The 14,183-nt window shown below is 49.7% G+C and overlaps 1 protein-coding gene across 1 annotated transcript in view; it reads right to left on the bottom strand.

Moving 5' to 3' along the window:
* The window catches only part of FAM178B (family with sequence similarity 178 member B), a 194,033-nt gene that overhangs the window by 122,198 nt on the left and 57,652 nt on the right, over nucleotides 1-14,183 (bottom strand). The window contains exon 8 of the mRNA XM_082229961.1: nucleotides 3,376-3,457. Coding sequence (XP_082086087.1) covers nucleotides 3,376-3,457 — 82 coding nt within the window. The remainder of the gene's footprint in view (nucleotides 1-3,375; nucleotides 3,458-14,183) is intronic.

Below are 14,183 nucleotides of genomic sequence, written 5' to 3'. Positions count from 1 at the left end.
TTGACACTGTGCTGTGTGAATAAGTTCTAGCAACCTAAAGCTTGCTGTGGGAGTTTCCACTGAAAGGGGCCATCCAATTGGCAGTGTCATTTGATCTCCCTTTACCATTCTGCAAACTCCAATTTTTAAAATGTAATTTAATTCCCTTGGCTCTATTCCTCCTGCACCCTTCCTGGGTTGTGCATCCCCAGTAAAGTGAGGTCATCATTATGAATTAGCAAAACTCAGGGCTTCCCCATCTCTCCTGCACACTCCTCTGTCAATTTGTAAACCTTTACTTTTATGTTATTTATTTCTGGGCTGGCAGCGCACACCCTCATGTCTCAAAGCCAATGCTATAGCCCTCATTCAGCTCGGTTTAGTGGGAAAGGAGGGGAGGGATAAAAAGCAGGTTGTTATTTACAAGTAGACCACTACTGGAGCTCAATGTGGGTTACCTTGCATTTCAAGGAAAGAATGCTATACATGTTGGCAGCTTCCTACTCTTGAAGCAAAACAAGATTTTTGTTGGATAACTCTTGCAAACATTAAGCAAGTCTGTAAGTACTGCTACTAGATCTTTGTGGGAAGGAGGAAGGTGACTGAGTTTGTGCAAATGGTTGTAAAACTAAGGCAGGGCTGGGGCCAAAAGGAGGAAGAGAACTTCTCTCTCTCTCTCTCTCTCTCTCTCTCTCTCTCTCTCATACACCCACACCCCCCACAACCCCAACCATTCACACACACAGGCCCTTCACCAAGTTTGTACCGGAGAAAAGCAAACATACCTCCTATTCACTTCAGCAGGATATTGCACAAATGGCCCATGCACACATATTCCTGGCACAGGGCCCCAATCCAGATCTGAACCACACTTGGCAGGCCAAGGATTGAAATGCACCCACCCACCCTCCTCTCTCTCTCTCTCTCTCTCTCTCTCTCTCTCATACACCCACACCCCCCACAACCCCAACCATTCACAAACACAGGCCCTTCACCAAATTTGTACCGGAGAAAAGCAAACATACCTCCTATTCACTTCAGCAGGATATTGCACAAATGGCCCATGCACACATATTCCTGGCACAGGGCCCCAATCCAGATCTGAACCACACTTGGCAGGCCAAGGATTGAAATGCACCCACCCACCCTCCTCCCAGGATCCTGATTTCCTTGCAGAGAAGGAAGGAAGAAAAAGCCCTCCCCCCACAACCAGTGCAGAAGCAGAGGAGGCTGGGCTGGGGCTGGAGGGGGGTCTTGCCAAGGCTGCCTTGGGGGGGGGCTGCTGGCTTGCGCTTCCCTGTCTCTAACCTTGGTCACCTGTGCGGAGCATGACCAAGACAAAGGGACAGGATTGGGCTCCAGCCAATGCAAGGATAACAGCACTGGGCTGGGGCACAGATTCTGATCATGTGGAAGCGTCACTACTAAGAAGGGAAGAGGCTCTGCTCTGGCGCCATGAGCGACAGCATCTTTCCCTCCCTGTTTGTGTCTCTCCTTTCCCTCAGCGGCTGACAGCTGCATGAAAGCAAAATCTCAGGTACTTATAACCTCACTGGCTCCGGCTGCTCCTTCCCCACCTGGAATTCCTAATCTTTGTTTGCGGCACCGAAGTTAATTGCCGTGGAGGAGAAGAAGAGGAAGAGGAGGAGGATGTAGCAAACAGGAGATTAAGACTCCCTCATCTCTGGTGCTGCCTTAGATGTTTCTTTCTGTTTGAAGTGTTCCTCTTCCCCCACCCCAGCCCTGGAAGCTCGGAGGGAAGCGGGGAAGCGTTTGCATGTGGAGCAGCAGCCAGAGAACAGATGAGAAGCTCGCTAAAGTAAGCAAATTCCCTAGGAGAGAAGCACAGAATATCTAAAGCAGTATCAGACATCTTTCTGTGGCTGCCCACACAGGCAATGAAAGGCTGCTCCCCATCCCCGGCGCACACGAGATGCTAATCTTCCCTGCCTCCCCGTCAACAGAGAGTTGCTGCCGAATCTCATCAAAAGCAAATCTTTTAGAAATGAGTTTAAATGGTTTCCTGCAAAACAGCCGAGGAATTGAAAGGCAGCCGAGAGTTTTGTAAAGGCAAAGTTTCTATTAGCGTGTGGCCAGAGCGAGGGGTGTGGCCTCGGAAGAGGGGGCGGGGTTGAGGAAGGGCGGGGCTAGGCATGGGGAGAAAGGCGGCACAGTTCAAATTTAAATCTGCACTTTCAAAAACAATATGCTGAAGCACAGCTGTCCTTAAAAACTGGCACTTTGAAAATAACCTACAAAATACATTACGAAAAATGCTCACCAATAATGTGCATCTCAGGCAAACTTGCACACATAAACATGTACATTAGGAAAGAGCTGCACGAAAGTGCTGACAAATTTTCAAGAGGGCTTTATGAAACAAAATCACTAGTACATAAATGTGGAGAAGCAAACTTAAGACTGCCAAAATGCGAGGGGGAGAGAAACCAAAACTGGCAGTCCCTAAAGAGGCTCCAGGACCAGATGGAGAGACCTGGAGGGGCACATCTTGAGGTTCCCCACCCCTGCTGCCTCTGTGTGCGAGTGGAAGGCAGAGAGGCCACGGCAGCCCCCTCCCAGCTACGCCCACTGAGCCGCCTGGCTGCTCCCCTTTACTGCAAGGCAGAGCTGTGGGGGCCTCATAGCCCTCTCTGCGCCCGCTAAGCAAGGTTCAGCCAGGGGCAAAACTAGGCTTTATTGCACCCACGTCAAGACCCAGATTGGCACCCCCATGTGCATTTGCGTCCACACACCCACAGGCTGGGAGCCTCAGTGCACTCCTCTGGAGGTTTCCCCCGGGCCAAAAAGCCTGGCTAGCCCTCCGGAAGCTAAGGCTCTGGATTCAGCTGCCCAGTCTGGTCAGTGCCTGTTCCGGGGAGTGGCTGTGGACCTTCTGCAGGGAGAGGCATCTCGTCCTTCACCTCAAGAAGCAAAATGTCTTGAGCCAGCCCTGGGTGGGTGGCCAGGTTTGCCTGCAGAAGGTCCACAGCATTTCCAGGTAGGAGTGAGAAAGACTCCCCGTGTGAAATCCTGGAGGGCTGCTACCAGTCAGTGTAGGCAGCACTGAGCTAGATGGGGCAATTGCTCTGACTCTGATTAAGCCAGCTGTCTGTGTTCCTAAAGTGGTCTCTCACACAGGCTGGGAGCTGGGGTTGGTTGTGGCTCCCTGCTGAGCACGTGCCCTGGAGGAAACCCGAGTTCACTGCTGTGTAATGTGCGACCTTAGACCCAGTACAGGCAGGAATGGAATAAAACAAAAGGCTCAAGTTGCCTGCAGCAGTTTGGAACTTCTTCCCCAGCCATCCCCAACCTGGTGCCTTTCAGACTACAACTCCCATTTCCAGACAAGTACAGCTTCATCTTACAAACTGCTCCCTCACACAACCCCACACTGACCGGCTGAGGCAATCTGAAGAGTGCTGATTTCCCAGAGGGCTTGGAAGGCACCTGGTGAGACGACTGGGCTCCAAGACATCAGCTGCAAAAGAAGCAGGAGACACACCATCACTTAGAGCTATCAGCTGCCTAAAAGGTCCCCATTTAAAAACGTAAATACATTATGCCATAAAAAAAATCATGTAAAACATTAACATATAACGCCGACCTATCAGTAATACATGTGTGGATCTTCCATATTAAAAACAGCCACAGGAAGCAACAGAAAAAACACCAGTGAAGCACTCTAAAAGGCTTATGTCAGGGCTGGCAAGTATTATCACTTGATGGCTGCAACCTCAAGTGACGACATGCAAGTGTGGAGGAGCTACCTCTACCCAAAGACCGTAGGCAGCATTTCCTCACCACCAGCTCTATCACCTCACACAGGCAAGACTTCCTGCTGGAGCCAGGCTACACTTGGCTGCACTTCACCCCAGTAGAAGACGCTGGAAGCCAGAGACAGCAGGTGCATTGCACAACACCAGAGGGCAGGGAGGGGGAATCAGGTTGGTGATGCTTCCCTCGTGTGGAAACCTCCTTGAATCTCCACAACCAGCACTTTGTAGGGGAAAGTTTTAGCACCACCTCTCTCCACCCGTGCTAGCTCACTGCAGAAGGAGACACTTCTTCACATAGTTGGACTATAGAATTGGCTGCCACAAGATGAAAAGGCAATGAAAACAATGAATGAGATTCAAGGAGGATTAGACAATTTCACGGAGGATAAGACTATGGAAGGCTGCTAGCCATGACTGCTATGTTTTGCGTCTGCTGGGGAAGGCAGGGGTAGGCCTCTCAATACCAGTTGCTGGAAACCACGGTGGGGAGCTCAGGCGATGCTGGATTTTGGCATCAATGTTGGCCCTTGAGGAAAGAGAACTGCCCAGGTAGGAGAAGTGATCGACATTTTCCAACTTTACACCAGTTGGATTTGTGGTGCTGCAGAGGGGTTGTTTTGTGCTTGTTGGTGCAGCACTTTGGTTTTTTGGATGTTGAGCAACAGGCCAAGCTTTTTGTAAACTTCTGCAAATATATTTAGGATGGCTTGGAGGTCATCCTCTGAGTGTGCACACACTACGTTGTCATCAGCATACTGAAGCTCCTCTGGGCACTTCAGTGAAGGAATCTGGTCACTGGTGGGGGCCATCGCAGCAGTCCTGTGGGGCGCCCTCCCCAGTCGGCTGGCAGTGAGTTCTATTAGTCCCTTACTAAGGGGGCAGGTGATGCGGGGAGCTAATGCAGCTCCTTTCCCAGGGTGCAAGGGGGCCTTGGCACATCTCGGTTTCAGCACCCAACACCTCCAAGTAGGGTTGCCTGAAAGTGATCACTGTTGGTTAGCGTTGGTAATACCGGGCTATATGGGCCGATGTTCTGAAGTGGTGTAAATAAGCTTTCTCTGTTCAGTATTCATATCTGGAACTCCTGTGCTCTTGTGCAGCTCCTCTTGGTTCCAGCAGTGCTTGACCTGGAGCAGCTCCTGCCTCGTGGTGGGTGACAGACCTGCCAACCTTGACAAGACCCAAGACCCACCACGTGGCAGAGCTCTGCCTGGAGAATGGAGCCTGCCCAGAAGCTGGCTGTCCCTGCTGGCGGCTATCAGCATCCCACTCTTCCCACAGCTCCTAATAAGATTTTCCTTTCCCAACCCTTCTTTTATCTACCTCCTGATCTCTGTTCTGCCAGGGTCAAACCAGCCGCTAAGCTTGGACTGGGCAACCTCAGGACTCCTTTTCATGTCCCTCTCAGTTTCCCTCTTTCATCCTCTCGCACTCAGTTTCGCACTGCTGTGGTGGAGCACATCTGGCCTGGCTCATTAGACTGCACTTAACTGCATTTGTCACAGGCCTGCTGTTTGACTGCCAGTGCAGCTCCAACCCTGTAATTTAGTACCTGGATGCCTCTTTCTGTGTGGCTTAAACAATTAGGCGACTCCATTCTTAGGCTGGGCGGAGGGGGAGCCAGAGGGATGCAGCAGTTGGAGAAGGGGTGTGTGCCTGCATATGGGGAGGTGGGGAGCTTGGAGCAGCAGCAGGACCAAAGGCCCTCCAAATCCCCCTCTTGTCCTGGGCAGCTGGGTAGGCCTGCAGCATGAATCCCCTTGGGATGGCAGCCAGACTGGTGGGTGTAAGACTCTCCCTGCAGTGTTGTATGGAAGGAGGGATGGTGAGAGAGAGCCAAAGCCGGTGAAGTGGAGGTGGGAAAGCAAATGAGAAAGAGACAAGGAGGAGGGGAAAGGAAATGCTGGCAGAGTGGGAGGGCTGGGGGGGGGTGCAATTCAGCTCAGTTCTCCGTTGCAGGCAAACTGATGAAATCCACACTTTCTGAAACAATATGTGAATTGTAACACAGACTTCCTTTGAAATTCACACATTTCTGAAATTTGTCATGCAGTTCTCCAGCCAAGTAATGTGTAAAAAAATGCATATAAAATGTATAAATCAGTGGAAATACCATATAAAAATCCATTAAGTTATGGAGAAACTGCTTGCAAAAATATGCATTTTTATCAACATTGCAGAAAAACATACATATTAGGGGAAATTTAAATGTTTTTTTTAAAAAATGGAAATTACTGTGGGAATGTGGAGAAATGAATTTAAGATTGGGGAAAATGAGGAAATCTGATAGATTTGTTCATCCCTCCATGACAGACAGGGAAACAGAGCCAGAACAGAGATCCAGGAAGCTATACTCAAAAATGCCATGTCCTGTAACATGGTGGCTTGTGAAAAGCTTATGGAGTACAACAAGGAACTCAAAACCCAGGGACAACAACCACACGATAATGTGAAGCCTCACAAGGACTGCTTGCTGCCTGCTGCCCAGGAAGACTCCCCTGTGTGAGTGCCTGAGGGCCCTGCTCTTGCCACTTACCACCTGGCCCAGGGCGGGGCCTGAAGCCTCATAAGGACTGCGTGCTGCCTGCTGCCTGCTGCCTAGGAGGACTCCCCTGAGTGAGTGTCTGAGGGCCCTGCTCTTGCCACTTACCACCTGGCCTGGGGCGGGGCCTGAAGCCTCACAAGGACTGCCTGCTGCCTGCTGCCTGCTGCCCAGGAGGACTCCCCTGAGTGAGTGTCTGAGGGCCCTGCTCTTGCCACTTACCACCTGGCCCAGGGCGGGGCCTGACAGGCCTCACTAGGGCAGTTGCTGTTACTGCTGGAGGGGCACAGAGTGTTTTTAAAATGTTTTTTTTAAAAAAATCTTTTGAATTTTTTGTATGTGGGGGTGGGGTGGATGTTTGGTTGGGTTTGGGGAATTTTTTTGATTTTGTTGCTTTTGTAATTTTTACAGTTTTTTGTTTGTATTGTTTTATTGGTTTTGTTTGTTTGTTTAAGGTGTTATTTTGTTCTTAAGGGGAGGGGTCAGGGCTGCCAGGGAGTGGGCCCCAGCCCACAAAATGGCTGGGGCATGTTCCACAGGGGGGGATGCACTGGGACAACCGATCTCAGTGATCACGGGTAGGAGGCGGAGTTACGCTAATATTAGACCATATCATTACAGAGGGGGCAGGTTTAGTCGTTGTCTGAGGACTATTCCTGCCTCCGGGTCTGGTCCTGACCGGATGGATACTAGAATCAGCAAGGGATACCCACATGACCTGAAGGTGCTGCTGTGCAATGCCAGGTCAATGATTCATAAGACCACTGCCATCCATGACTTGATCATGGATGGAGGATTTGACCTGGCATGTGTAACAGAGACTTGGTTGGATGAAGCAGATGGGCCTGTCCTTGCCGCTGCTTGTCCACCAGTCCACCAGGTTTCTCTTACGCACAGCAACCCAGGTCATGTGGGCGGGGAGGGGGGGTTGCAGTGATTTTTAGGAAGTCATTAGTTTGCACCAGGCGTCCTATTGGGAAGACCCAGTTTTCCGAGTGCATGTTCTGGAAGTTGGGCAATACAGGATTCCTTTTGGTGTACTGACCTCCCCGCTGCACCAAGGATTCTCTGCCCGAGCTGCTTCAGGTCATGGCGGATGTTCTCCTGGAGACACCTAGTTTGGTCGTCCTAGGGGATTTTAACATCCATGCCGACACGACCTTACAAGGGGCCGCTCGGGATTTCGTGGAAAGCATGGCCTCCATGGGGCTGTCCCTGAATAAGTCTGGCCCAACCCATAGCTGCAGACATGCCTTGGACCTGGTGTTTACCTCTATGGATGTTGGTGGTCTGACACTAAGTAAAAGTGAAACAAAAGAAGTGCCATGTTCAGATCACTTCCTGGTGCAACTGGACTTCTCTGCAACCCATCCCCTCTGCAGGGAGGTGGGACCAATTCGGATGGTCCGCCCCCGCCACTTAATGGATCCAAATGGTTTCCAGAGAGTGGTAGGGGATGCTTTATCCCATGTTGATGGCCTTTCAGCTGATTCCCTGGTGGCCCCCTGGAATGTGGAGTTAACCAGGGCTATTGACTGTTTGGCTCCGAAGCACCCTCTCCGATTGCATGGAGCCCGGACAGCCCTGTGGTTTTCCACGGATCTGAGGGCAATGAAACAATCGTTGAGACGGCTAGAGCGCCGGTGGTGGATAACTCATTCCGAATCTGACTGGACACAGGTTAGAGCTCAACGTTGAGCCTACCAAGTGGCAATGGCGACGGCGAAGAAGAATTTCTTCACCGCCTCTATTGCATCTGCAGAAAACAGCAGCAGGAGACTTTTTCAGGTGGTTCACAATTTAGCGGAACCACCTGCAACATCGGGGCCCAGTACGGGCCACATGTTCTCCTGCAATGATTTTGCAAAGTTTTTTGCAGATAAAATCGCTCAGATTCGGGAAGAAGTAGACTCCACCGTGGGAGCAGGGCCGGGGCAGGAGAGTGCTAGAGTTCTGTCTAGTCAAGTTGAGTGGGATCAATTCCAATCTGTTACCTCCGAGGATGTGGACAGGCTGCTTGGACGAGTGAAGCCAACCACCTGTCTCCTGGATCCTTGCCCATCCTGCCTTATAAAAACTAGCCGGGAAGGACTGGGCGATGGGCTTCGTGGGGTGGTGAATGCTGGTGCTGACCTTTAAAGCCCTAAACAGCCTCGGCCCAGGATACCTGAAGGAGCGTCTCCAACCCCATCGTTCTGCCCGGACGCTGAGGTCCAGCGCCGAGGGCCTTCTGGCGGTTCCCTCATTGCGAGAAGCAAAGCTACAGGGAACCAGGCAGAGGGCCTTCTTGGTAGTGGCGCCCGCCCTGTGGAACGCCCTCCCACGAGATGTCAAAGCGATAAACAACTACCTGACATTCAGAAGACATCTTAAGGCAGCCCTGTTCAGGGAAGTTTTTAACGTGTGATATTTTAGTGTATTTTTGGTTTCTATGGAAGCCGCCCAGAGTGGCTGGGGAGGCCCAGCCAGATGCGCGGGGTATAATAATAAATTATAGTCACTGTCACGAATGGGACAGGGGAGAAAAGTATTGGAGTTGTAGGAAAACCTGAAAACATTGGGGGGCTAAAGGTGAAGACCACACTACAAGCAATGCTCAGTTGTCCCAGACGTTTTCTGGTTTGCCCTTGGATCCCAGAAAAGGGATGAGGAACTCCTTCGCTCCATGTATCATTCAGCCCATCTGCTCTAAGTTGGCCCAACAGACCCATATTGCTTCCAAATCTCAGTTGCAGAATGAAAATGGTAAATCTGCTTTAAATCTAAGTTAGGAGGGCTGTTTGTCTGAATGGATAGAACTCTCTGCAGCAGAACTCAACCAAGGCAAGGAGAAGGGTTTCATACAACCTTCCTCCTGACATGCTAACTTTCTATGCAATGACAGGCTTGTTGCTTTTTCTGTTATCAAGCTAAAACATGACCCAGCTTATCTCATCTTTCCGGGGAATGCACCTTTTGGTATTCTTTCTTCTCCTATGAGGGCTAGACACTTGTGGGTTGGAAAAACAAACAAATGCACCATTGTCGTCATGATGTTCTCAAGAGTGCCATCAAGGGAGAAAAAGCAGAGGTGTGTGAAGATGGACGTGTTTGAAAACAAGGAGTATGAAGGCAGAGCTGCAAGCCTCATCCCTTTTTCTGAGCCAAGAACCTGTTAACAGTTCCCTACTCAGCAAGGTCTTTTCGTTGTTCTTGCAAGAAGCCAGAACATAGGAACTTTCACCACAACAAGACACGGGATTTCCAGAAACTGAGGTCAACCTGGCATGAGGTGGGTGCCTTTGCTGTAATAACAGCCTGTGAGGTAGTTGGAGTGAGGCATCTTAATACCTGAGGCAGAAAATCCAAAATGGCACACCACTCACTTCCCACGCGTCAACACAGGCTCAGTCCAGGAAGAGGTTCTGCTGCATGAGCCTCACTGAAATGAAAAAGAGCTGTGGAAGAAGTGTCCTTGGGCAGTTCATGTCAGCGAGGCTCATTCAGGAAACCACCCCGTGATCTTCAGATATAGGGCGGTATACGAATTTAATAAATGATGATGATGATAATGATGATGGTGGTGATGTACCAGTATGTCGACTCAAAAACCTTGAAAGGTACAAACAAGTATTGAAGGTGGCTTCACATATAACTACCCCAATACCATAATGTATGGAGGCTCCCCTGGAGAGACTGAAAGACCACGATCCCATTGAAGCTTTGGTATGCAGAGTGTGGTTTGTGAATTAGTCTACAGGGTACACTTTACCTTTTGCAATCACTCATAGATAGATATGGTTGAGAAAAATAAGAAAATTGTTTATTATAGGAAGTAAATAACCTGCATAGAAAAGTTTCTTGTTTAACCCAGAAAAGTGAAAGGCAGCCAAGCTTGCTCCTTTGTTCTCAGAGGAAAGATCCAGGGTGATCTCTCATCCTGACGTCTGGGAGAGAAGTGTGAGGAGGTGGAAGTTGCCAACAGGATGCTTAACTGTCTAACCTTCTTGCAAGCAAATCAGAATGAATGCTCGATAAACTGGCCAATGTCATCTAACCACTCCCAAATGCTGTGCAAACAATCCAGAGTGACAGCTCAGTGAACTGGGCCTCTGGAAGTGACCAGTGTCTGAACACAGAATACTCCACAATCACCACACAGGCCATGTGGAGCAACTGTCACACTGGGGCCACATTCAGTCAGGGTGCTGCCCATTAGCTACAGTAAGGCAAATGAGCCTGTGCACAAGCTTTCTATCCGGCTTTCTATCCAGCAGGGAATCAAACACACACCTACCAAATTTGTCTGATGAAAATAGGGACATCCTATTTTTTAACAACAACAACAACACGTCAATCTGACTGGGTTGCCCCAACCACTCTGGGTAGCTTCCAACATATATACAGTAAAAACATAATAAAACATTAAACAATAAATGACTTCCCTGTGCAGGGCTACCTTCAGATATCTTCTAAAGGTTGTATAGAAGGCTCAAGGGTCACATAACTCCATACCCTTCAACATTTCTCCAAGTGAAATAGGGACATCCTTATGGAAAAGCGGGACATTCAGGGAACAATTCAGAAACTGGGACGGCTTCTGTAACTTTGGGACTGTCCCTGGAAAATCGGGACACAGGGAGGGTCTGCAAACCATGGAATGACTGGCTTATCATGATGTCTGAACCAGTATGGTGGTTTGTTTCTCCCAACCAATCTCAAGCACAGGAGGCAACGCTAAGCCTGTCACTTTGTGATTTGCTTCCCTGCGAGGAGCTCTCAGTGTGAGTGCCCTTTCACGCAGCTTGCACACAAATTAATTTGCCCAAGCCAAGTTAACGGTCAGTGTTATGTCTGAACATGGCTCAGGTCAGACTGTCCCTGGTCTGTTAGAGGACATTCGGCACAGAAACATGTGTGTATACCTTTAAGAAGTTTCTGGGATTAATTGGCTGCAGGTGACCGTTGCTATAAAGGAAAAAAGCTGAGCTTTGTTTCTTGCCTGCAGGAATAACATCCACCAGAGTTTGTGTTTATTTGCTTAGTAATAAAGCTTTCGTTTTTGTTTGGGTTTTTACACCTATGTCTCTTGGAGTCCATCTGTCCTCTGCCACCGGCTGAAATTCCCCTCCAACATGGTCGACCCTACTGACCTACCACATGCCCCGAGGGAGCCCCCCAGCAGTGTGCCATGGGGATAGCCCCACACTTCTTATTCATCTCCAGTAGTCAGACCACAGGGTTTGTATTCAGAACAACTCGAGTCCAAACAAATATCACATGCCAGGTGTGGGGCAAGACTCTGCCTCAGGCTGGGGCTCAGCAGCTGCCAGTCAGAGTATACAGCACTGGGTTAGCCAATGGCTGCTAACCTTTGGGGGCCAATGGGCATGGTTGCAGACCGGAGAAACTTCTGGTGGACACACCAAACACATGGCAACCTCGCGTGCTCCTTTCCAGCCTAATTTTAGCAGGGGAAGCAGAACTTACAGGCAGCAGGGAAGGCTTGGGTGGGAGCACGTGCACCCATGGGTGCCACAACAGCAACCCTTACGCTAGATGGGTGAATAGTCAGACTCAGTGTAAGCAGCTCCAAATCTTCCTCAGGGGATTTCGCTGCTCCTGGCAGCAGTGTAGTATACTGAGTAATAAATTGACACTGGACTTAGACTACACCAGGGGGCAGCAAACTTTTTCAGCAGGGGGCCGATCCACTGTCCCTCAGACCTTGTTGGGGGCCGGACTATATTTGGGGGGGAGGGGAAATGAATGAATTCCTATGCCCCACAGATAACCCAGAGATGCATTTGAAATAAAAGCAGACATTCTACTCATGTAAAAACACGCTGATTCCTGGACCATCCGCGGGCCAGATTGAGAAGGCGATTGGGCCGGATCTGGCCCCCGGGCCTTAGGTTGCCTACCCGTGGACTACACCTATGAAGCAGCAGGGACCACCCTCTCCTGGGCTGATGGTTGCTTACAGGCTCTTAGGTTCTGAGGATGGGGCCTACAGGGGGTTTGCACACAGCCATTCCTTGTGGACTCAGTGCTGCTCATGCCTTTGAGGGGTTCTTTTGTTGTGTGTGTGTGTGTGTTGCAACATCCAGACATCGTCATCCTCATCAAAATGCCACCCCAGGTGAGAGCACACCAGACCCAAGGGGGAAAGGTTGCCACAGGCAAGAGGAGAAATGATTTATGCACAGGCCAGAGGTCTTTTGCTCGTGTCCAAGTGTGGTTTAATGTGAAAGAGAGAAGGAGAGAAAGTGGGGAGCAGTTTTGAATTTGCCCATCCAAAATCACCACCTGGACAGCAGACTGAGCAGGCACAATGGCCACTGAATGGAGACTTGGATTGCATTGCTACTTAAATTACAGTAATTATTTCAAAATTTGACCTACAACTTTAAATGAGCATATGTAAAATTTATGCAAATACGTTTCCCGTTTTGTCCTCTCTTTAGAAGACGTGTTTCCTTTGGGGGGAGCAATCCCAACTCAGCCATGAGGCTCACAGGGTGGCCTTGCACCCGTCACCATCTCTCCGCCTACAACCTCACAGGGTTGTTGTGAGAAGGAAATGGGGAGGGTGAGAACCATGTGCGCCACCTGGAGCTCCTGGGGGGGGGGCAGGCTCACTTTGGGCCAGTTCATGCAACAGACAAAGATGGCACTGGCTGCCACTCATAGTAATGCCAGCACCAACCTCAAGCGTCCCTGACTCTCTCCATCTATCTGCCGGAGAAGCGAAAAGCTTTGCGCTCTGTGGTTCACCTCTTGAGTCATTAAGGTATAATAGTCTCAATGCATGGAACAGCAGGGGTGAATTTTATGCCTGGAGTTGTGTAGGAGAAACAAGATCATTGTTGCAGCCCCTTCTGGATTAAGATGCATGAACCCGCAGCAACCACATAAATTACACCTACACTATGAACTTAAAATGCTCCCTGCCCACCAAACATCGTGCAGGAATTATTACTTACAGCAGCAGCCAGCAGCATGTGAGAGAGAATGCATCAGAAGAAATGTCCCAGAGGTGATTCAAACACCGAGGAAGGGTGTGTAGCAGAGTCCTCCCAGGCTTGCCTTGTACCACCTCTGCCTTAAAATGGGGGGGGGGGGGTATTTGTTGGAAAACAAGCCCCCTCTCCTGCATCAAAGTTCCCCTGCACATTTTAAGCATCAATTTTTCCTTGAGTGTATACTTTTACACGTGTGGACAAGTTCTGGGATACAGAAGGACTTCCAGGTATTTTAAGTCCTCCCCATAAGCATTATCTGCTTTCAGTTCCTGTGTAGACCACAGAATCACAGAATTGTAGAGCTGAAAGGGACGCCGAGGATCATCTAGTCCAGCCCCCTGCAATGGAGGAATCTCAGCTAAAGCATCCATGTGTAAAAGGAAAATTCCAAGAAAATAGGAGCAAAACAGGCCTGGCCTTTATTTAAAAGACTGTTGCAACAGGACTTCCAGCCACCCCACAGAAGAAGCAGGAAGAAGCCCCAAACAAAGGATGCTTCCTCTTTTATACAGTTTCCCTTTTCCCATAAATACCTCAGGTGAAGCATCATGCATACATCACAGATACATCATACATATGTGTCAGAGCTGCCCTAGGTCCCAGCTCACAAAGGACCAACGCCAGTCCGTTATTATATACAAAAGTCTTTATTGAAGTTCAGTTTGTCTTTCACATCAGCAGCGTGCAGCTCTACGTCTGAGACTCTAGACTGCCGAAGCTCCGTCTGAGTCTCCGCCCCCCATACACCAGTTTAAGACCCTAGCCTTGCTCCACCTCTTCCTCTGCTCTTTCCTCCGCTGGGTCCGCCTGTCAGCTGGGGTTTCGCCCTTTCTAGACTCTTCTGACGCTGAGTCCCCTGATTCTTCCCCCTGCCTCCGGCGG

This window comes from Podarcis vaucheri, assembly GCF_965113315.1.
Source record: "Podarcis vaucheri genome assembly, chromosome: 7".
NCBI lineage: Eukaryota > Metazoa > Chordata > Lepidosauria > Squamata > Lacertidae > Podarcis > Podarcis vaucheri.
The sequence above is the reverse complement of the archived record's forward strand: the minus strand, read 5'-3'. Positions and strand labels throughout refer to the sequence as shown.